Source organism: Schistocerca gregaria, chromosome 4 (assembly GCF_023897955.1).
Source record: "Schistocerca gregaria isolate iqSchGreg1 chromosome 4, iqSchGreg1.2, whole genome shotgun sequence".
Taxonomy (NCBI): Eukaryota; Metazoa; Arthropoda; class Insecta; order Orthoptera; family Acrididae; genus Schistocerca; species Schistocerca gregaria.
In genome coordinates this window covers 552,529,281-552,554,679 of record NC_064923.1, presented here as the reverse complement: position 1 = coordinate 552,554,679, position 25,399 = coordinate 552,529,281, and the positions used below count along the sequence as shown (strand labels likewise).

Below are 25,399 nucleotides of genomic sequence, written 5' to 3'. Positions count from 1 at the left end.
AGATAGGACTGACGGAGTACATCGAAAAAGTTCAAAGAAAGGGAGCACGTTTTGTATTATCGCGAAATATGGGAGAGAGTGTCACACAAATGAAACGGGCTTTGGGCTGGCTATCATAGAAGAACGGCGTTTCTCGTTGCGACGGAATCTTTCACGAAGTTCCAATCACCAACTATCTCCTCCGAATGCGAAATTTTTTTGTTGACACCGACCTACATAGGGCGGAACGATTGCCACGGTAAAATAAGGGAAATCAGAGCTCGTACGGAAAGATATAGGTGTCCGCACGCTATACGAGATTGGAATAACGGAGAATTGTTAAGGCGGTTTGATGAACCCTCTGCCAGGCACTTAAATGTGATTTGCAGAGTATCTATGTAGATGTAGATGTAGATTTAAAAGAGCTTCCGGGGACGTGAGATCAAATAAAGCAAGAAGACACACAGCAATCCTTCGGAATTTCTAAAATCGTTCAATTAAAGCAAGGAGACACATAGCAATCCTTCGGAATTTCTAAGATCTTTGGGGAAATTGGCAACTAAAGGTCAATTCAAGTTTGTGTGTAAGATATATAAGACTGGTGATGCCAGCAAACTTTCGGAAAAATATCATCCACGCAATCCTGAAGACAGCATGTGCAGATAAGTGCAAAACAAATCGCACCATAAAGTTAACAGCTCATAGATTCAAGTTGTTGATAAATAATTATATACAATATTCGAAAAGAAAACTGAACATCGGTCAGATAACGATCAGTTTGGCTTTAGCCTTTCCTAAAGCCGAACTCATCGCCACCAGATGGGCAATTCTGACGTTTCGCATGATAATGGAAAGAAGGCCGAAGGAAATGCAAGGCATGCTCCTAGCATTCGTCGACACAGAAAATGCGTTTGACAGTGTAAAATGTCGCAAGACATTCGAAATTCTTAAAAAATAGGAGTAAGTTATATAGAAAGGAGAATAATACACAATACGTACAAGAGCCATGAGGGTACAGTAAGAATGGAAGAGCAAGAATAAAGTGCTGAAGTTAAAAAAGATGTAGGACAGAAGACTGCAGAATTTCGCACGTACTGCTCAATCTATACATTGAAGAAGCAATGACGAAAATAAAAGAAAATTTGAAAAGAGTGGGTGAAACAATGTGAGTGATAAGATTCACTGATGTCATTAATATATTGTGTGCAAGTGAAGAAGAATTACAGGATGCGTTGTGTGGAATGAACAGTCTAATGAGTACAGAATATGGATTGAGAGAAAATCGAACAAAGGCGAAAGTAATGGTAGTAGCAGAAATGAGAATAGCGTGAAACTTAACATCAGGATTGGGGATCACAAAATATATTGTAGGTACCAAAAAAACCCATGACTGATGGAACAAGGACGACATAAAAAGCAAATTAGCACTGGCAAAAAGGTCATTGCTGGCTAAAATAAGTCTACAAGTATCAAACATAGCCCTTACTTTGAGGCAGAAAGCTCTGAGAATGTACGTTTGGAACACGGCATTCTATGGTAATGAGTCATGGACTGTGGGAAAACCATAATAGTAGAAAATCAAAACCTTTGAGATGTGGTGCTACAGATGAACGTTAAAAATTCGTCGGATTGATAAAGCATGGAATATCCGCAGAATCTGTGCGAGGAAAGAAACACGTGGAAAACGCTGACAGGAGGAAGGGACAGAATGATAGGAGATCTGTTAAGACATCGTGCTATAACTTCCATTGTAGTAGAGGGAAAAAGCTGTAGAGGAAGACAGCGATTAAAGTATATCCAGCTTGCAATAGCTACTCTGTGATGAAAAGGTTGGTTGACACCGGAGAGGAAGTCGTGGCGGGGCGCATCAAATCAAAGTCTGATGAAAAAAAATTATACTGATGACTCAAATAAATAAGTACATAAGTAAATGAAGGGGAAGCGGTGTAAGTGGACATTCCCAGTTATCGTTTGTAGCGTCTCTGCAGGAGACCACAGCTGGGGAGCAGAACTTGGATTGAATATGGAGAAACGATGTAAAGTCGCTCCTAGTTATACAGGGTGTCCAAGAAGGGCCGCGACAAACTTCGAAGGGTTGCAGAGGATGTCTTGAGAAGAAAACTGATGATAGGAACCTGTCTGAAAACTTCATCGAACGACGCTATAGCGCGTCGAAGTTTAGGTGCAGGCACCTGCCACTACGCTACCCATTCGGTAGCAAATATGACTCTGTATGTTGACTTACTGTAGGCGGAACGTTTACAGGAACGATATTTTTTGAATCCATGCTATTTGTCAATAAATCGTTTTCTTTGCGATAGTTCATAATGTTCGAAGACAGTGTATGTTTCAAAATCCTACTGCAATCGAGGTTAATGATATGGACCTGTAATTCAGTGGACTACGCCTATTTCTTTTCTTGGGTATTGATGTGAGTTGTATAATTCCCAAGTCTTTAATACAGGTCTGTCGAAGAGCGAGTGGTTGGATATAATTGATACGTGTAGAGCTACTGCATCAGTATACTCTGAAAGGAACCTGACTCGTGTACGATCTGAACCGGAGCGCTTCCCTTCATTAAGTGATTTAGCTGCTTCATTACACCCACGATACGTGTTTCTAAGTTACTCTTGTTGGTAGTTGTTCTCAATTCGAATTATGAAATATTTACTTCGTGTTCTTTGATGACGGAGTTCCGAAAACCGTATTTAGTAACTCTGTTTTATTTGCTGTCATGAGTGACATCACCCTTCTTATTGCTCATTGCAGGTACTGATTTCCTCTTGCCACTGGTGTAATTTACAAATGACCGGAATCTCTTTGTGAACACCTTCATCCGTCGATATTTCTAGTTTTATTTTATTTTTATAAAATTGGAAATATAGATTTCGGAAGGTACTTTTGTTTGACATTTCATTCTGAGCAGCCGAGGTCCCGCAACCATCTTGTAGAAAGGTGGGCTTACAGAGAATCTCTATAGGCTTTCCGCGAGATTTCGAGACAAAGTTTCTCTATGAAAACTATGAAACGTATCTAGCATTGAAGATCGCGCTATATTTCGTGCTTCCATAAAACTTCCCAAACTTGGAGAATTTGCGTTCTTGTAAATTTGGCATGCTTTTTTGTTGCTGCCGCACAAGAGTTCTGACCCGTTTTTGTGTACCGAGGAAGACCAGTACCACCGTCTATTGTTTTATTTGGTGTATATTTCTCAACCGCAGTCGATACTATTTATTTGAACTCAAGCAACATCTGGTTTATAGTTATATAGATCAGGAGTGGAGACTGTCCCTTAAAAGGCGTCAAGCGAATTTTCATTTGCTTTTTTAAACAGATGTACTTTGCGTTTATTTTAGATGGGTTTGGTTGTTACAGTATTCAGTCTTGCACGAACAGCCTTGTAGTTTCTCGTCCCTGTATCCGTCATGATGCTCCCTATCTGCTCAGGATTGTTTGTTGCTAAGAGATCAAGTATATTCCCTATCTGCTTAGGATTGTTTGTTGCTAAGAGATCAAGTATGTTTTCGCAATCATTTACACTTCGAGTGGGCTCCTGATCTAATTGTTCAAAATGATTCTTCTGGACTCATATCTGTCAAAAGAAGCATTCCGGCACATTTTACGGCGTCGACGCTTCTGAGACACCGTCTCGGCGACAAGTTTCATCTCGGATTGTCCCCTCTATTAGCAGCCCTCACAATGCTTCAGTGCCACGAAATGCCAATGGAATGCTCCTGCTGGATTCATATCTCACAGACGCATTTCAGGACCAGAAGGGGAACGCGGACGAGGGGTATTTCCCTACTCATCAGATCCCAAAGCCAGTGCATGGCAAAAGTGAAAGTTGTGAAGATTGTACTGAACGTTAAAACAGTGTCTCATTTTCGTTGTTAGAATGTTTTTTCCGAGTGTAGACATTGTAGGGGCACGAGTTGTTCATCCGCCTTTGAACTGCAAGTTTGTATCAGTACTTCGACATTTCAGAAGAACATAATGTTCTTGTGAAATGGCAAAATTGCCTAGACAATTAATGCTGTCTTCTATGACAACAATTTGCATCTGCTAAAACTGACAATTGCGGTTACATACTAAATGTGACCACGAGAGTCTTTTTCAGTGACCCAATATGTGCATAGGGAGGTTTCAAACGATTCAGTTTCCCCACATCAGCTGCCTGTAACTGCTTTCCAACAGTTCCACAACTCACCGTTTGGATTATTAATGGCCGATCAGTCAGAACTGAAAGGAAGAGTGACAGCCTACCAAACGTTAGGATCAGACTTACAAGAGGAGCACTCTCTAATCGTATTTTTGTAATTTTTTATGTTTGAGGTACTTGAAGTTGCAGACATGAAAAATCAGTGGGCAAGGGTACAGATAACCCTCAAAATTCTCGAGGAAATCGACTTCGATTTCCGAGGAAACTTCTCTAAGCTGAAGCCATTGTTTATGATGGGTCACGTGGCTCACCCGGTAACGCTGGAGTATGGCAATCGGGTAATCAATACATCGCTATTTCGAATCTCGCTTTCATATTTTCTCTCATTTCATTTTGTTAGTTTAGCTCGATTACCTACATCGTTTTCATACAAAACCCATCAACTGTAAGCTAATTAACACAATCATAATTATCATTTTTTTGAAAAATGCATACACTGATAAGCCAAAGTATATGACCACTGCCCAACGTGACGTTGGATGCCGCCTAGTAGCGTCACGCGGTAACAAAAGCATGTAAGCGGAGCAGACACAGACGGGGGTCTTCCTAGCAAAGATATGGGCTGAAAATGGAGAAATCCATTGAGATAAGCGACCCTGACAAAGAGCAGCTCGAAAACGACGAATGTTCAATTGCCACTGTCGTGAGCTTCTACGGAAAGAGGTAGAATTGACAGTGAAACTACCGATCGGCACTTAATAGTTGGACGCCCACGAATCTTCACAGGACGTGGGACTTGGAGGCTTGTCTGCTCTGTAAAGTAGTAAAGACTGTGATATGTGGCTTCTATGGCGAAAGAGCACAACGCTGGTGCACGTGCAAGTGTTTCAGAGCACACTGTTCATACTAAATTGTTGAACATGGGCTCCGCAGTAGACCACCCTTACTAGTTCACATCTCGACCCAACGATATCGTCAATTACGACTGCAGCGGGCATTGGAACACTGCGGTTCGAGCGTCGACCAATGGAAATGTATCGGTTCCTCGGATGAATCACGTTTCTGCTACTCTAGGTCAGTGGTCGTCTCCATGAACGCCGTTATCGAGGTGAACGCTTGCTCGAAAAGTGCAGCGCGCCACGGACGCAGGCCGGTGGGAGCAGTATTATGCTAAAGGAGACAGTTTCCTGCGCTTGCAATGGACCCGGGGTAGTAATCGAAGACACGCTGACAGCTGCGAATCACCTGCATCCCTTCGTACTTGATGTCTTTCCCGACGGCGATGTCATCTTTCAGCAATATAATTACCCGTGTCTCGGAGTCAGAGACGTGCTATAGTGTTTTGAGGAGCATTATAGTGAACTTAAGCTGATGGCGATCAAGTTCACTTGATGTAAATTCTATGGAAACCATACAGGTCGCTATCGGGCACCATACTGCCTATGCAAATCAGCGGCCCATTATTTAAACGATTTGCATGACCTGTGCGTAGACATCTAACGCCACATGCCTCCACAAACCTACCAACAAACTTTCAAATCTCTGATGCACAGAATCTGTGAATAATTTCGTTCTAAAGACGGACAGACAAGCTATTAAGCAGGAGGTCATAATGTTTTGGTTCATCAGTCTAATGTTTTTTAATCCGAACAATATTTGTTAATATTTTATAGAGTATCAATTATGAAGAATTTATACTCATATTTGTAATACGTGCGGTATGTAATTAGAAACAAGAGGACATGGATTTGTCAAGAAAAATGGTTGTTAAATACTTCTTATGTAGCACATATTTGATGAAGGTATTCGAACGGAACGGAAAGAGACAGAAGACTGCAGCGCTATTGGAACCAGCGATCTATTGATTATCCGACTATCATTGTACAAGGCTACCGAGTTAGCTACACAGCCCGCTCAGAAAGATCGGCTTAACTTTAATGAGTTAATGTTCCTAGAAAATTTTCAGAGTCGATTTTTGCGTAAAGTTCTGATAGTTGCATGTAACTGCGTTGGTCGATTGACATTTGAATTCTGAATTTCACATGTCATAAATATATAAAATTAGAAAAATCCAAATGAAGTATTGTCTCCTCAGTAGTTAAGACAGTGATGGAACCAATAGAAGTATTGCACGGAAGTCCTGAGCGCTGTGAGTCCAAGGCATTATACATTACAAGCGACAATCGTCTTACAAGACTCTTCGTTAACCTAACGTTACCATCATATAACCGGGACTATTGCTACTTGTAGCAGAGAGTACGACTTGTAGCTGATGTTTCTCTGAGACGATCTGTCTTCAGGATATGGATATTTCTTTGATCTGTTTTCGAAAAAAGTGATTTGTAATACATGAAAATAAACAAAACTGGAGATGACTTCAGTAATTAGGCAAGCAGTCTGACTCGAAAACACTATGTAGTGAGTTGCTACCAGATCGTCATGGCACTCTCGGCACACCATATTAGCAGTCTCAAATTATCTAACTGTATAAAGCTGAAACTACTTTTGGCACAAAGGTTAATCTAAATATTTCATTACATACTCTCAGTGAACGCTTCCGAGCCATGCGTGACAGACACTGTATGCATTATCAGAATAGTTACTCAAGTCTCGATTTATGTTTCGAGCGTTTGAATACATCGTTTTTGTTTCTTCTAAATGCCTACCTCCGATTTCGTGCCACTCGCTTTGACCAACTGAATTTGCACTCCTTCTGCGCGATGATTCCGTGATGACGTTAGAAACTTTCAGCGATGATAGACAAGGGTGTCAATTTGAGTAATTACATGCACCGGTACTGTAGTTGCTAGGATTGTGGGACTTGAAACTTTCAGAGGTTGTAGAAGAGACCAAAACAAGAAGAAATGTCCTGTAAACATGTGATTTGAAATGCATACGTTAAGACCAATGGGCACTTTTCATCTTTGGTACTGTGAAAGCCATATCTTCTACTGAAGAAGTGCCAATTGCTCTGAAAGTTGCCTATCCTACAGGCTTCACAGTATTCCACTTTCAGTGGTATCAGACCGATTTTTGCTTATAACTTTCGACTGGATCCCTTATCTAGGATTGATACATTTACGCTCCTCCATCATCGCTAAAAGTTTAGATGAATCAATCACTGCTGTCTAAGAAAAAAGGGCTTTACTCAACTGCTTGAGCTTAAGTCTGTCAATCTGTGAAGTACAGCGCGCGAAGACACAGTAAAAAATTCAGTGATTAGCAAAGAGGTAATTTTGGTGTACATGTTCGTTCCTAAGCTGAAACACGTTACACAATGAAGTATTGGGCAGATTCACCCGGTAATGGAAATTAATTTAATTTAGTGAAGGTTTCTAGAGTCGCTGTTCTTTCAGAAGTTAAGAAATTGGTAACAGGACTGAAAAGAGTTGGTATTTCTCTTCAATGTAAGCCATGTGAAGTACTTCCCGGAATCACAATAACAGATGAAAAAGCAGAGAAGTCCAGGATGCATTACTGGAAGCCTGACGATTAGAGGGGTATGAGATAGCTGACGTCATGGAAATATCAAAAGAAAATTATGGTACAATTTACATACATAATTAACAATAGAAAAACTTTGTAGAAGATGCTTTCTACAATTGTTGAGTGTTGAGCAAAGTTAAATTTCCCGTGTAATTGCGTAGGCATTCACGGCCAGAGTCAATTTCAATAAAGATCTTTTGGACATAAAGCAGTGTAATTTCGAAACACTAAAAAGAAGTACACAACCACGGTTACGATTGTTCAACAGATGTGCTCTGCATTTTAGTCGTTCTGAAGAGGGCCACTGTAAAAACAATAGGAATATAAGTTTTATACTTGTTAGTTGTATTTCAAAATCACGTAGATGCAAGCCCAACAGAATTTTGTGGAAAATGAATTTCTCATGTTTGGACCACAGATATTTATTGTAGGTGAGACGTGGGACCACAGATACAGGTCAGGAACGAGAAGTAGTGATTTCATGTGGGATTCTAAAGGGGAAACTCCGACTGACTGTGTTGCGAATGGTGAACCAATAACTTGTGTTGTTGTGCAGTATTCTGCACCAACTATATGAAAAAATACACAAAAGACGCCTGGACTGAAAAATAAAAAAAGTTATCTTTCACGAAGACAATACACATGCCAACAAAGATGCTTCAGAAAAGACAAAACTAGGAATGTGAACTAGGGATTGTTTGAAATTTGGGTTTATTAATTAGATTTGGAATCCTGTGATTTCCACCTATTCTGACACCTGAAGGAATTTAGAAAAAAATTGTACACCAACAAAGAGATCGTAGCAGACCTTATAAAATGAGCTTGAGGGATGGAAATTACTCATTGGTAAAATTTCGTGCAAGATTCATTAACTTAAAAAGTGATACTTCATAAAATAAACGCATTCTCACACTGTCAGGCCATGAATGTTTTTTTTTCCCTCGCATGTTAATGAGTACCTGGAGGAATAGCGAACTACACTCCTGGAAATGGAAAAAAGAACACATTGACACCGGTGTGTGAGACCCACCATACTTGCTCCGGACACTGCGAGTGTGCTGTACAAGCAATGATCACACGCACGGCACAGCGGACACACCAAGAACCGCGGTGTTGGCGTCGAATGGCGCTAGCTGCGCAGCATTTGTGCACCGCCGCCGTCAGTGTCAGCCAGTTTGCCGTGGCATACAGAGCTCCATCGCAGTCTTTAACACTGCTAGCATGCTGCGACAGCGTGGACGTGAACCGTATGTGCAGCTGAAGGACTTTGAGCGAGGGCGTATAGTGGGCATGCAGGAGGCCGGGTGGACGTACCGCCGAATTGCTCAACACGTGGGGCGTGAGGTCTCCACAGTACATCGATGTTGTCGCCAGTGGTCGGCGGAAGGTGCACGTGCCCGTCGACCTGGGACCGGACCACAGCGACGCACGGATGCACGCCGAGACCGTAGGATCCTACGCAGTGCCGTAGGGGACCGCACCGCCACTTCCCAGCAAATTAGGGACACTGTTGCTCCTGGGGTATTGGCGAGGACCATTCGCAATCGTCTCCATGAAGCTGGGCTACGGTCCCCCACACCGTTAGGCCGTCTTCCGCTCACGCCCGAACATCGTGCAGCCCGCCTCCAGTGGTGTCGCGACAGGCGTGAATGGAAGGGACGAATGGAGACGTGTCGTCTTCAGCGATGAGAGTCGCTTCTGCCTTGGTGCCAATGATGGTCGTATGCGTGTTTGGCGCCGTGCAGGTGAGCGCCACAATCAGGACTGCATACGACCGAGGCACACAGGTCCAACACCCGGCATCATGGTGTGGGGAGCGATCTCCTACACTGGCCGCACACCTCTGGTGATCGTCGAGGGGACACTGAATAGTGCACGGTACATCCAAACCGTCATCGAACCCATCGTTCTACCATTCCTAGACCGGCAAGGGAACTTGCTGTTCCAACAGGACAATGCACGTCCGCATGTATCCCGTGCCACCCAACGTGGTCTAGAAGGTGTAAGTCAACTACCCTGGCCAGCAAGATCTCCGGATCTGTCCCCTATTGAGCATGTTTGGGACTGGATGAAGCGTCGTCTCACGCGGTTTGCACGTCCAGCACGAACGCTGGTCCAACTGAGGCGCCAGGTGGAAATGGCATGGCAAGCCGTTCCACAGGATTACATCCAGCATCTCTACGATCGTCTCCATGGGAGAATAGCAGTCTGCATTGCTGCGAAAGGTGGATATACACTGTACTAGTGCCGACATTGTGCATGCTCTGTTGCCTGTGTCTATGTGCCTGTGGTTCTGTCAGTGTGATCATGTGATGTATCTGACCCCAGGAATGTGTGAATAAAGTTTCCCCTTCCTGTGACAATGAATTCACGGTGTTCTTATTTCAATTTCCAGGAGTGTATATCTTGCAGTCCCTCTTAAAACTGTTCTTCGTGAGAAGCTGATATGATTTTTTCTTGTTTCGTGCAAAAGCCATCCTTTTTTCATCGGCATTTTGAAAGCCACGCAACATAAACGAAGTGACATCATCTTGGTAATGACTTCAGCTAAGGAAGAACGAACGCGCTGAATCGATGGCTGGGGAAATGAGAATTATTTGTGTGAACCCATCCGTTTAATATCAGGAGCACGCTTTCGGTGTGTGACACTTCCAGAAGTGACATTTTGTGCTCTGCTGAGGGTTACGCCGCTGCCGAAATCCTATTTGTGCAAACGCGAGCCATCGCGCCGGGCTCAGCGGCCCAGGAAAGCAGCGCCACCAGATTGCAATTTCGGCTCGGATTTCGCTCACGGAACGGCCTTCGTCGCCAACACGGGGAGGAGAGAGATTATCCTTGCTATTGAAGGAACTGTGCGTCGCGTTGAACCGTTCTACACAACTCAAAGCCCGCCACTTATAACAGAAATCCGAGACGATACCAGCCTAGCCGATTCTCACTCGCAGGTCGACGTACAATACTCAATAGTGTCGCACCCAAGAAAATGATGCGACTTTTTAAATTTCCTTCAACTAATCGATGATTGTTAAGAACTGTATTATCGGTTACGGTCTACGATCAAACCGTCTTCAGGACAATTTTTGTGACCGATTGGCAATCCGACGTAGATCTTAATATTACACATGAATTATGTGTTATGTTAACATCGATGCTGTATTGACAATCGGTCTAATCAGTAGTTGGTATATCTTTGCAGTGTCATAAATGCTCCACTGCATAATCTTTGACCTACCTTATTCGGTGCGTGAGATTACCACACACAAAAGTCTCTGAGGTTAAATGGATATATATGTTAGCTATATAAAGCTGCTATTAGTCATGGATCAATGTACGTCTCATAACTGTTATTCCAGTTACACAAGTGCACAGATAAGATTTTTATGTAAGAACTTTATATAGTGATATAAAACGTGATGAATTTAATGTCTTTTCACGTAATAACTACAAACTTTAATATTAAACACTTTGCTACATGTGTTTTTGTTCTTCTTTCGTAGAACAGACCCAAAGAGGGTCTGATTCTAGACCGAAATCGATCTTCTCTAATAAAATACTCTCCTGGAAATGGAAAAACGAACACATTGACACCGGTGTGTCATACCCACCATACTTGCTCCGGACACTGCGAGAGGGCTGTACAAGCAATGATCACACGCACGGCACAGCGGACACACCAGGAACCGCGGTGTTGGCCGTCGAATGGCGCTAGCTGCGCAGCATTTGTGCACCGCCGCCGTCAGTGTCAGCCAGTTTGCCGTAGCATACGGAGCTCAATCGCAGTCTTTAACACTGGTAGCATGCCGCGACAGCGTGGACGTGAACCGTATGTGCAGTTGACGGACTTTGAGCGAGGGCGTATAGTGGGCATGCAGGAGGCCGGGTGGACGTACCGCCGAATTGCTCAACACGTGGGGCGTGAGGTCTCCACAGTACATCGATGTTGTCGCCAGTGGTCGGCGGAAGGTGCACGTGCCCGTCGACCTGGGACTGGACCGCAGCGACGCACGGGTGCACGCCAAGAGCGTAGGATCCTACGTAGTGCCGTAGGGGACCGCACCGCCACTTCCCAGCAAATTAGGGACACTGTTGCTCCTGGGGTATCGGCAAGGACCATTCGCAACCGTCTCCATGAAGCTGGGCTACGGTCCCCCACACCGTTAGGCCGTCTTCCGCTCACGCCCCAACATCGTGCCGCCCGCCTCCAGTGGTGTCGCGACAGGCGTGAATGGAGGGACGAATGGAGACGTGTCGTCTTCAGCGATGAGAGTCGCTTCTGCCTTGGTGCCAATGATGGTCGTATGCGTGTTTGGCGCCATGCAGGTGAGCGCCACAATCAGGACTGCATACGACCGAGGCACACAGGTCCAACACCCGGCATCATGGTGTGGGGAGCGATCTCCTACACTGGTCGTACACCTCTGGTGATCGTCGAGGGGACACTGAATAGTGCACAGTACATCCAAACCGTCATCGAACCCATCGTTCTACCATTCCTAGACCGGCAAGGGAACTAGCTGTTCCAACAGGACAATCCATGTCCGCATGTATCCCGTGCCACCCAACGTGCTCTAGAAGGTGTAAGTCAACTACCCTGGCCAGCACGATCTCCGGATCTGTCCCCCATTGAGCATGTTTGGGACTGGATGAAGCGTCGTCTCACGCGGTCTGCACGTCCAGCACGAACGCTGGTCCAACTGAGGCGCCAGGTGGAAATGGCATGGCAAGCCGTTCCACAGGACTACATCCAGCATCACTACGATCATCTCCATGGGAGAATAGCAGCCTGCATTCCTGCGAAAGGTGGATATACACTGTACTAGTGCCGACATTGTGCATGCTCTGTTGCCTGTGTCTATGTGCCTGTGGTTCTGTCAGTGTGATCATGTGATGTATCTGACCCCAGGAATGTGTGAATAAAGTTTCCCCTTCCTGTGACAATGAATTCACGGTGTTCTTATTACAATTTCCAGGAGTTTATATTGATAGGGCTGTGTCCGGCATAATGCAGATCCACAGCACTACCTCCATAAAACACTTCTGATCGATGGTCGTTGAGTATTTTACTTGACACTTCTCTCGGACCAAATTTTTTAATGAATTCTTAACGAGAACGTACAAGAGTTAATTGTGCACAACTTATTCATTTAATTAGTTTATATGTACTATATCGAATTGTCAATCAATGCAACAAAAGAGATAGCGAGTTGAACATAGAATTTTTTGTTTTTCGTTTGCTCACCAACTAAAAGTGTACTAACCAAAAACTGTTCCAGTGTTGACCAATGAACTAATGATTTCAAAATTCGAGTATCAAAAGAATTTAAAATTTTAGAAAGCATTCTTTCATTGGAGAGTGAATAGCGATCGATGTAAAATTTTTCAAAAAAATTTAGTAAAACATCCTTGATCGCAACATATGTTCATTTTGGTTGGCCAACGGTTTAAGTAAATACCAGTAATTCAGACCATCTTCAGGCCATGAGAACAGTGAGGGCGACTGGTGGACTGTGCAAGATCGTAAGACAGTAATCGAGTAGCAGACTAATTTGCTACATAGTGGGCTGCTTTTAAGGGTGATTGCCATGCAGTTGACAGCGTTTCTTCGTGGTCAGACCCACGAGCGAATGGAATTTGGTTACTAGTGAGTCCCACGTTAACGAACGTAGCCCGACCACTCAAATGATGTCTCTGTCAAATTACCCTAAACGTTGGACCAATCTGGGACTATCTTTCAGTATATTTGGTAGTAACCCTCCACTACAGCAATCCCCATAACAGTCACTCATTCAATACAATTCGTGAAAACCTCCCACTTAAGGGGGCTGGACCTGCTACCAACTGTTTGTTTGTTCCCCCACACCCTAAAAAGTGGTCTTACTACCAAGGTTGACCTTCAGGTCCTGCATGACATTGCCTATTCAGTATATTTAGCAGCAGCCATCTATTAGAGAGGGCCCACAGAAAAGCATCGAAGCCTTCATTTGGAGCTACAGTTGCCGGCCTAAACCTGTTTCTACCCAGTAGACTCTCGCGGTTGCCGTTGTACCCTGATCCAGGAAATTAGCAGTGCGCCCTTGAGAAAGTGGCACACGGAAAGCTCTCACATCTCGGAAATGGAGTGCCTGTGGCCTGATTTTACGAATCTTTCTCCCCCTGCACTCGGCTGTTACGCTGACGGCCGGTACAAACCTGACGACATCCCAGACTCGTGAATCGCCAGGCCACTCCTCTCATAGTATCGACAGGATTACGGTCTCACCAACAGAGTAGCTGAGTAGCTATGTACGAGGGATATTCGGAAAGTAAGTTCCGATCGGTTAAGAAATGGAAACCACTGTGAAAATCTAATAAAGCTTTGCACATATGTGTTCGACAGTGTCTCTAGTACGCCTGTCAGTTGCATGACTTTGCTCTTTTCAATTCTGAGCACATGGTGAGCGTATAAATATGAGTAGAAACTAATGTCTCCCGCCCAGTATGAGGTCCTGTTGCGAGATTTAGCCTGATGTTATTCAGCCCACATTACAGAACTGTCGTACGATTCCAACTTCGTGACAATTCTCGGTCTCAATCTGCAGGGGCAATGAAAATGCTCCTGCAGCGTTTTCTATGGAAAGCGTTTGATCACCCGCACTATAGCCGGTAATTGGCTCCCTCTGTGTTTCATCTCTGTTCACATTAACTACTGGCTATGAAGACAACATTTTCGCACAGGCAGCGAACTGTAGGTGAGCGTAGAGAATTCGCGGGAAGTCTTCTATGCCTTCTATGGCGAGTGTATTGTAAAGTTGTTACAAAGCTACGACAAATGTCGAAGTCGGAGTGGTGACTATGTAGAGTTGTAGCTAATTGTTGCAGATAAAATATTTCTGATTGTCACAGTGGTTTCCATTTCGCGATCAATGGGAACTTACTTTCCGAATAGCCCTAGTATAACACATTAATACCTGTCTCGTCGGATGGGAAAATTTTTTCTACTATAACGCTGCACAGGAAGCAATTTACTTTGATAATAAAGACGATAGGTGGATGTGAGCTCCAAGGACTCGTGTAACCAACGAGCGCAGTATACATAAGTTTGCAAACTTTATTATTTTCTACCCACTACGAATGCGTAATTTACAAAAAAAAGCCAGATTTTGGAGAGCAAGAAGGTCTAGGCACGAGGGCCAGTGGAAAAGTGCATCCTCCGTTTTTTTCTCCTTAAATAACGTTTGTTAAGTGAACGAACTGAATTTGGTTCTATTCTGTGAAACTCTTCTCCAATCCACAGTAGCAGTGACTTTCTGTGTCAACTGATGCCACTACTGCAGTCGCTGGTAAAACGGCCGACATCGATGTTCATGTAAGACAGAGTTCTGTGGTAGAATTCTCGAATGCTTCAAGGTCGAGACGCTCATTCGCATTTATGAAAGACTGAAAAAGTTGTATGGTGAGGCAGCATTAGATACCAGCACTCTTCGACTGTATGGAAGCTGAAAGGCAAACACTGCTGGCTGAGGAAATGCGGAGAGGCGGGCCGGTGACTGCAGTGTTTGTGACTCCGGTTCACTTTTTTGGAGCAGGGCTGCACAATAAATTCTGCCCGGAACGTCGTAACCCTTAAACAGCTTATGGCACTCTCTAGCGGGTCTCAACAAAAGCTATGGCGGATGTTCTTCTTTTGCATAACAATGCGATGCTGCACAACAGTCGTCACACCACGGAAGAGATCGTGAAAACTGTTGGGGACGTTTGCGTCGTCCACCATACAACCCTGATCTGGTACCATCAGACTTCCATCTGTTCGTGCCGCTAAAAGAATATCATCGCAGGATTCACTATGAAGATGAGGAGGTGGTAAAATCGTCCGTCCGTCAATGGCTTCCGAAGCAGGACCGGTTTTGCTGCACTGGAATCCATAATCTTGTTAAAAGATGGCCCAAAATTATGGAACTAGACGGAGATTGTATTGAAAAGTCACAAATTAATCGTCAATGTTGTGGTTTTCAACTTATGTTGCTGCATTTGAAATTCTCGGCATGCAATAAAAAGGATACATTACCTTTTTATCGATCCTCTGCAATGCAGGGTTGAAAAGTCACAAATTAATCGTCAATGTTGTGGTTTTCAAATTATGTTGCTGCATTTGAAATTCTCGGCATATAATAAAAAGGATACATTACCTTTTTATCGATCCTCTGCAATGCAGGGTCGAAATCCAATACGCAGAACGGTGTGACTGATAGAAGCTCATGAAACGGACTGTATTAGACTGAATCACAGCTTCCTGCCTTGCCCATCTGCTGCGAGCAGCTTCGTCCGCGTGGCAAGTCGCGCAACCTTCCGGTGGCGATTGTCGACTGCGATCTGTAGTGCCTCTGAGCTACGATCGTTATCCGCTGTTAATGGCGACACTAAACCTTATAACACTAATAACGCCACAATCCTTATCATGGATTAATCGGGATTGTAGAATACGAGTTGTCTCGAAAATATTTGTTCATTTTCATAAGGATTTATCTTCTACACGAAAGAAGATAATAACTAGGGGCGGATTTTAGCTTACGCATCAAAACTACGTCTTTACCTTTGGCCACTTGCAAGTTGGCGATCCATATCCTTGTCAATCAGGATCGCCTGGTGCAGCTAGGGCGCTCACTCGCTCATTCGTATGGCTATTGTCACAACTGTGAGAATACATAGATCCTTTTAGTTTTCTACAGAACAGTGCACCACGTTATGGCAACTGCATATATGAACATTTCTTAACAAACACCGCCGTAAGGGGCCTGCCGATCTGACGTTACAGCACTGGCCTTCAATGCCAGCTGATTTCACGGTCTGATTATTTTCATGAGGATATGCTGTAGACTCCGTCTGTGAGCTTCGCACTCCAACAAATTTGGCTGAACTTCGACTCCGCATGGCAACGTTGAATGCGGCAACTCTGGTCATGCTCGAAAATGTATCTAACGTAATTTAACTATTTCATGCATGTCTGCCGTGTGTCCCGTGCAGCGAACATTAAACAGTTACGAAAGGTAACTGAAAACTTTGATCCAAACCGTAACAGTGAAAAGTGAAAATGTTGTATGCGAATGAATGTATTAGATATGCAGTTCTTCATTTACGTATGCAGAAAGTACGGTCTTTGATGAAACCAAACTATCTTTCTGAAACAGTCTGCGTATCTCAAGGGACGCTGGCTGACATATGCTAGGGAAAAACTTCTGGAAGTCCACTTCATGCAAGTGTAAATGCAGAAAGCTTTGTATTGCGGTGAGACTCTGCATCGCACACAAACAGAATGTACGCTGCTAAGTTACGCTAAAATTACCAATTGTCAAGAGCCTGGATGACCACCTTTTGCAGCGCGGGCCGTTACGAGACGTGCTGGAAGCCAGTGAGGTTCTGGAAGGTACCGCCCTGGGTGTGGAGACATGTCAACTCCAGCGCCGTAGGTTTCTCTGTTGAGGATCCACGCCTTTCGAGGCGGTCCCACAGACTCTCAACTCAGTTTAAATCCGAGGATTTTGGTGGTCAGAGGACCACCTCCGTGCTACATGTGGGTGCTAAGTGCGTCTATGGTTAGCCCATCCTTTGATCATTCTCGCCCCATTAGCCACGAATTTAGAAGGGACTCAGAAGCAAGGTTTAAAATTTATAAGTATGGAACCGAAATTGTGTTAGGAACCAGGAATCATCATATTTTATTATCTATATAAGCATTTTAATCAATAAGTCGGAGTCAACAAATGTTAATTTTACCCGTAACACTAGTTAGACTTTCAGTAACTCAAATTCATCCCTTACTCCATCCAGCTATAATCCACGGCGGATCCTACAGCGTTCCTTGCGCAATAATTCAGTACAGGCCACTGACTGTCATGAATTATGAATTATTTAAATTATCTCAAGGTTTGATAGGTTGAATTTTACATTATTAAATGCACCTCCTCTAATTATTATACAGTATGACGACAATTCAGACTGCAGCCGCATTCCTTAAGTGAGCAAATTTTCACGAAGTACGCTAGCTAGTAGCAGCGATCACCCTGTTTCTCTATTTAATATTGCAACCTTTTACACGTAACACAGCAATCTTTCAATGTATTAGGTAAAAAGTCCAGTGACTGGGTCATTTACGTTCTGAAGTACAGCAGGGTCTTTTCCCGCTCCTACCTGTTGTAGAATTTCAACTCCCTGGTACAGCACTGCGCAGTTGTAGCGCGAAGAGTCCCGACAATACAAGTGGACCTGTGGCATCTACCTGGCACGTCTACCACCACCTGTCACGTAATACAACTTTGAGTTCGTCTACACAGACGGCTAGGCTTTTAGCCACGCACCTCGGTACCGCAAGCAGGTTTTTACGCTTCGTTGGTGCTGAAAACAACGCTGACAAATGTCAGTGCCATCTTCCTCCGTACGAAGTATAGCGTCTAGCGGGTACTCACCGTGTCGACGGCCTGGTCGTCGATGCCCGCGGCGACGCCATTGGGCTGGTCCTGCAGCCGCGTCTCCGCGTCCTTGTCGAGCAGCTGCTGTTGCTGCTGCTGCTGCTGTTGCTGCTGCTGCTGCTGCTGCTGGAGCAGCTGCTGCTGTTGCTGCGCCGCCACGTGGTTGGCCGCCGTGGACGTGGCCGCGCCGTTGCTGCTCCGCTGCGCGTCCAGCAGCACCTTGAGCGACGCGATCGCGTGCAGCTGCGTCGCCTTCTCGTCCACCTTGCCTGCAACACCGCAAGCGTGCAGTGGGTGAAGCGCTGAACAACAATAATGGTTTCAGATATCAAAAGACGATTACATTTTCCATCTCGGCTGTATTAAGATCACAATCATTTGCACTACTGGCCATTGAAATTGCTACACCACGAAGAAATGCAGATGATAAACGGGTATTCATTCGACAACTATATTATACTAGAACTGTCACGTGCATAGATCCTGAGAAAACAGCACCCAGAACAAGCACCTCTGGCCGTAATAACGGCCTAGATACGCCTGGGCATTGAGTCAAACAGAGCTTGGATGGCGTCTACAGGTATAGCTCCTATGCAGCTTCAATACGATACCACGGTTCATCAAGAGTAGTGACTGGCGTATTGTGACGAACCAGTTGCTCGGTCGCCATTGACCAGACGTTTCCAATTGGTTAGAGATCTGGAGAATGTGTTGGCCAGGGCAGCAGTGGAACATATTTTGTATCTAGAAAGGCCCGTACAGGACCTGCAACATGCGGTCGTGCACTATCCTGCTGAAATGTAGGGTTTCGCAGGGATCGAATGAAGGGTAGAGCCACGGGTCGTAACACATCTGTAATGTAACGTCCACTGTTCAAAGGGCCGTCAATGCGAACAAGAGGTGAGTTGGACGTGTAACGAATGGCACCCCATAGCATCATACTGCCAGACGCCATACGCCAGTATACAATAAACCGTAATCGCGATAGGCTACAATCCGACCTTCATCAAAGTCGAAAACGTGATGGTGCGCATTTCTCCTCCTTACACGAGGCATCACAACGTTTCACCAAGCAACGCCGTTCAACTGCTGTTTGTGTATGAGAAATCGGTTGGAAACTTTCCTCATGTCAGCACATTGTAGGTGTCGCCACCGGCGCCAACCTTGTGCGAATGCTCTGAAAAGCTAATCATTTGCATATCACAACATCTTTTTCCTGTCGGTTAAATGTCGCTTCTTTAGCACGTCATCTTCGTGGTGTAACAATTTTAATGGCCAGTAGTGTATTCACTCTAATACAAGAGTTAGCCGTAGTGCTACTTTCATTCGTCGCTTCAGTCTGCATGTACACTTCATAGACGTTTGAGACTTGAAAAGCACTCTGAAACCATATAGTTTCATTTGATTAAAGCACCTTCGTCTGGGTTCCACGCAGGACCCTGATTTCGTTCGATGCTGGCGTGCCGTTCCGTTACAGTTGGAGAGCCTCGGCAATGCTGTTGAAGTTTAAGGGGAAAGCCAAGTAGGCTGAGGCATGCGTGCGATGTTGGACTAAGGAGGGAGGCACGGTAGGGTAGGCCGTGCAGTTCTGCAAAGCTACTGTACCAGGGCCACGGTGTTGCAGTGGTTAGCGTATTTACCCTTCCTTGGTACAAATTTTCATTTGTTGCTTCAGCCTGCATGTATACGGAATTTTTGAAATGCTTTCCCGTAACATGTACGTCCGTCATTTAAGTAGACAACTGCCGTTGTAGCTGATTGGAACGACAAAAACGTTCCATATTTGTCAACAATTTAAATAACACGTTGACGACTATAGAGGGTTGCCTCCCCCCAGTCTACTACAGCAGTTGTTAAATGAGAGATGTACATTTTATGACTAAGCAATTCAAAATGGCACAGCGCCGAGACCACCTGATCGTGTGAAAGTAATAACTGCAGTTGGATTACAGGTAAAATACAAAACGGAATTGTCTTTTGATGAATTTATGGCTGTGATTTCCAATATCAAGAAACTTATTCAGATATCAAATATCAAGACTTGATGTGTCCTGTAGACATGTATAAGCTTCATTCATCTGCGTGGTAGATAGCTATGTCGTCATTCTAGCGTAATTGAAAGTATGCAAGTTGTAATGGGTATAAGTGCAAATATTTCTCTTGGTGACTGAGGACCATGTACTGAACAATATCACATCAGAATTTAATTCTGATGTGATATTCTATAGCTATTATGAGTATTACGCTTTTAAGTTGGTTGGTACCTTCAAGCACATGCCGCAAGAGAAAGCCATTAATGCTTATTTTCCCCTGGACAGAAGGCCAGGTGTTGAAGTGTGGATGTGTGGACGAAAAACAGTTGTTTATACTGACCGGCGTGGTCCATTTAGTGGTGCAGTTACGATCGCGCAGAAAACATGGTGTAATAAATTATGTGACGTGTTTGCAGGAGTACTGTTAAGAGACAGAGATGTGTGTACATATAAGGTACAACATATAAAAACATATCGACTTGTACTCGTTACAACCTGTATTTGTCGCAGCGTCCGCGAAACTGCGATGTCGAGGTATCGCAATGTCGAGGAAGTTAGTCCACGTTTACATGAGCGTTTGTCAGTATTATTGCTTAAATTCTATACTTCAAGACAATATCAATCATTATTCATCGAACGGATGGTTACAATAAAGCACTTCGCGATTCTGGCACATTGAGAGGGAAAATGTAGAGATGTAAAATTTGTACTTGACGAAACTGCAAAGAAAGAAATTCCAGAAACTAAATTTAAAGAGATCTTTCGTACTATCCATGGACGACCAATCAGTAACATGAATGAGTGGATTTAGGTACTTTAGAATATTCATTTACCGTGGTGGTAGGATTTCGTCTTTCTACCCGTATGGCATGTGTTATTGCATTAAATAATATTCTATGGTAGGCAGCTATCCTGTGACAGTGTTCTAGATGAAGAAAAACTTGCAAAAAATACGATTACCTTTCGACTGTCATGTTGCACGTCAATAATACTTAAAATGTTTTCTCGAAACCTTTGTCTATCGGTCTTTTCAGATAAATTGCCTACTTCTTCTCCACCCTTAATAATTCATTCTGTGAAATTTACTTTATGAAAGGTACTGCTCACGAAATTTCATCTCTTTTTAAAAGCGAAAGCTCAGTTCATGGACTCATGGACTCAGGAATAAAACAATGTTCATAAAGTTACAAATTGTATGGAACCAACAACGCTTCCGCAGAATTTTCCTCTGTCAATGTTGTTAAGTCCAGTGCTTTCGAGGAAACTTCCCGACTGAATCTCCACTTACACCTGGCATTCCGGAAAGTCCTTCTCCTCCATACCGAGTGGAGTAGCGCTGTGGTTAGCACAGCGGTTCCGCAGTGGGACAACGACGGTTCAAAGCCGCGTCCGGTCATCCTGATTTAAGTTTTCCGTGGTCTCCCTAAATCGCTTAAGACAAATGCCGCGGCTGGTTTCTTCGAAACGACACGGCTGATTTCCTTCTCCGTCTTTCCCTAGTCCAAACTTGGGCTGTATCTCCAATGACCTCATTGCGGATGGGACGTTAAACGCTAATCTCCTCCTCTTCTTTTTCTTCCATTACAGATACATCGTCTGTCCCCAAGCTGTTGGTGGGCAGCTTTTAATTAATAACTGCAGGACCACGTTTCGGCATACTAGGCCATCCTCACATAACTGCTGGCTATTGTTTACAATTAGCTTGTGTTCTTACGAACCGTGATCGAGCGGTTCTAGGCGCTTCAGTCTGGAACCGCGCGACCGCTACGGTAGCAGGTTCGAATCCTGCCTCGGGCATGGATGTGTGTGGTGTCCTTAGGTTTTTTAGGTTTAAGTAGTTCTAAGTTCTAGGGGACTGGTGAACTCAGATGTTAAGTCCCATAGTGCTCAGAGCCATTTGAACCATCTTACGAACCAAACGTTCTGGACTAAGATAAAACGCACTTACATACGATCTATAGTTGTGGTATTGTCTTTGGAATTGTCAAACGAGTCTTTTGACTTTTTGTTCTGTAGAACTGTTCTTTCACATGATAAATAACATGTGTTCGTGACCACATCGGTTGGACACTAGATGATTGGAAAACCGTTGCCTGATCATGGGAGTCCCGAATACAGTTGGTAAGAGGTGTTGGTAGACGTTTGAGTATGGCGCAGACCTCACGATGGCATGGACCTAAGTTCTCAATAAATACTGTGCATGTTGGTAGTGGCTCCATAATGGTGTGGGCTGTGTTTATAAGTTTTTATAGGGTTCTCCGGTTCAACTGAACCGGTCACTAACAATTTGCAGCCATTAGCATACAGCATATTCAACGATAGAATTTTTATGGCTTACAGCGCTCCATCTCGTCAGTCCACAGTTTGTTTTGCGACTGGCGTGAAGAACATTCTGGACAGTTCGAGTGAATGATGTGGCCACCCAAATCTCCACACCTGAATCCTAACAAACATTTACGGGACATTGTATTGTATTGCATGTTAACCGGGGACCTAGAAACGACGTCCCCGCCGCCGCAGCCTCAGTGGTCCACAACCCAACGACGACTACCGCAGTCCACTTCACCCCTCCGCCGCCCCACACCGAACCCAGGGTTATTGTGCGATTCGGCCCCCGCTGGACCTCCCAGGGAACGTCTTACACCAGACGAGTGTAACCCCCATGTTTGCGTAGTAGAGTAATGGTGGTGTACGCGTACGTGGAGAACTTATTTGCGCAGCAATCGCCGACAATCTGATACAGAATAAGGGTAAGCTGCCCGCAATCGCCGAGGCAGATGGAAAACCGCCTAAAAACCATCCACAAACTGGCCGGTTTACCGGACCTCGACACAAATCCACCGGGCGGATTCGTGCCGGAGACCAGGCGCTCCTTCCCGCCCGGAAAGCCGTGCGTTAGACCGCACGGCCAACCGGGAGGGCTTAAGGGACCTAACGGAGAGGTCATTTCGTGCCAAACGACTTGTTAAGCCCATGCCATGTCGAAATGCTGCACTACGCCGGACAAAAGGAGGTCCGATACAAAATTAGGAAGTATGTCATGATTTTTGTCACCACAGTGAACTTCACATTCTCAGCTGATTTCGGCGACGTGCCATTTTCAGATGCTTCATATAGCACGCACGTTTCTCATTTAAATTTACAGTTTAACTGCTGCTGTAGTGGATTCGAATGACAACGTCGTTCTATATTTTCCAACAACTTAAGAAGCACATTGACGAGTATGAAACGTTGTTATCATTCCAGTCTACTACAACAGCAGTTAAATGAGAGACGTACATATTCTGAGAAAGCAACTGAAAATAGCATATTGCCCAAATCAGGTCATGTGCAAGCGGAGTTGTGATCTGCAAAAACAACGGTTCAGTAATTTTGGTACAATACATAAATAACGTAGTAGTACATGTTAGGATTACCGGTAGTATTGGTAGAATTGGTAGGGAAAGAAACGTGAATGAACCTGTAAGAGAGGGGATGGGAGCCGACGATATCCCGTTGCGTTATTGTTTGTTTGGTTGTTTGTTGTGCACATAATTAGAATTGCACATCATTCATTGTTAGGCCATTGTGTATTTTATGTCCTCACAGAATATGCATTGTATTTCACAAATAATAAAAGTTACCTGATTCTGTAACTTCTGCACCGGTCGCTGTGGACGAGCGGTTCTAGCATCTTCAGTCGGAACCGTGCGACTGCTACGGTCGCAGATTCGAATGCTGCCTCGGTTATGCATGTGTGTAATGTCCGTAGGTTAGTTCGGTTTAAGTAGTTCTAAGCTCTAGGGGACGGATGACCTCAGATGTTAAGTCCCTTAGCGCTCAGAGCCATTTGAACCATTTGTAACTTCTGCGTTTTTGTGTAACCGAAACAATTACTTCTGATGCAAGTACAGTTTACAAGCAGCTTTTCGACTAAGACTTGAATTAAGCATCAAAAATTTTAGTTTCGCTGTAAATAGCGCTTATTCTTCAGTAACAGACAGAAGGATAGCTACGTAGAACAACAATTTTCCGTAGGTTAAACGGTTCTTTACATATCTTCATTCAGCTTCTAGACGGTTTATGTCGCTGATCGCATACTTAAAGAAAACGATGCTTATTAGGTAACACCCGGTAGGTATGAAGGCACCCACCATACGGGTAACGTAGGTACGACCTTAACTGACCAAAGCTACCAGGAAAACTATCTGAGTCGGTACGGCTCGGTAATTAAATTTTTGGTTTGTTTTTTTAAATAACCCGCCTTCTCAATATTCGCCTCGATGTCAATAACGAGATCGGATTGGACTCTCTGGTCCCCGCATATCTTTCGCGAGTTTGCTTCCCGCGTGCCGCGAGTGGAGAGAACGAGGAAGAAGGGGCTTGCTGTGAGTTAGCTCTGGGCTGTGGTTGAGGAGCGACGTCGGTGTCGGAGGGCGAGGCCGCTTGGTCCGTGGGCCCCTCGGAAGCAGTAGGTTGGCGATGGAACGCCGTGGGCTCCAAGATTCTGGTGTGGAGGGCTTGTGAGGTCCCGATGGCGGTCATCGTGTGGTCATTCAAGGGCTGAAAAGTGTTTTCTTGATTCTGCCCTTGGATTTCGACGAAGAATCACGTCAAGTTTAGTGTATGACGTGAACATAAGAATTCTAAAAGGTGCACGCTGGTGAGTGGTGTAAGTTTTGCTTTCGGTTCTGCAGTGTCCAGTTAGAGCGCTGTTTGGGAGGAGGGCGTTGATATCGGCATTGTCATCTATATAGTTGCTTTAAAGTAAATAACTGTTTTGGATCGAAGGTGGATCCAAGTGAGGGACCGACTCATTGCTTGTCTTATTAGTCGGCTCGCAGCGTTTTAAACTGTTATCTACAGTTATAGCGGATAATTGACACTCTGGTAGTATTCCACGAGTGAACTTTGGAGGTACTGTTAAGTGTTTGTAGTAACAGGAAGATTGCCGGTGGAGCCTTTAAGTCGGACGCTTATGAATCGTGTTCCCTTCTTATGGTATATTACGGTTCTACTTGTCGTGGTGAAATGGGGAATGGTATTTTCATAATTTAGCTTGGGATGTGATTCTGTGGTTTTGTGTGGCCCTCCCAAGAGTTTAAAGTCCCAAAAATTTTCCTACTGTCTTGTCGACGTTGCCTTGATAGTTGTTGATTTCTTTTCTCTACCCACCGTGCTGCTGTTTGGTGTAGTGCGATATAGTCGAAGTGTGGGTTAGTGCCGCATCTACTCCCTCGCCAGTTTTAAGAAAAAATGGAAATTTGTGGTAAGGTCTTAAGGGACCAAACTGCTGAGGCCATCGGTCACTTAGACACTAC

General features: G+C 44.4%; 1 protein-coding gene across 1 annotated transcript in view; it reads right to left on the bottom strand.

Moving 5' to 3' along the window:
- Positions 1–25,399, bottom strand: part of LOC126267806 (sodium/potassium/calcium exchanger Nckx30C) — a 1,385,039-nt gene that overhangs the window by 312,158 nt on the left and 1,047,482 nt on the right. The window contains exon 4 of the mRNA XM_049973112.1: positions 18,064–18,335. Within this exon, the coding sequence (XP_049829069.1) occupies positions 18,064–18,335 (272 nt within the window). The remainder of the gene's footprint in view (positions 1–18,063; positions 18,336–25,399) is intronic.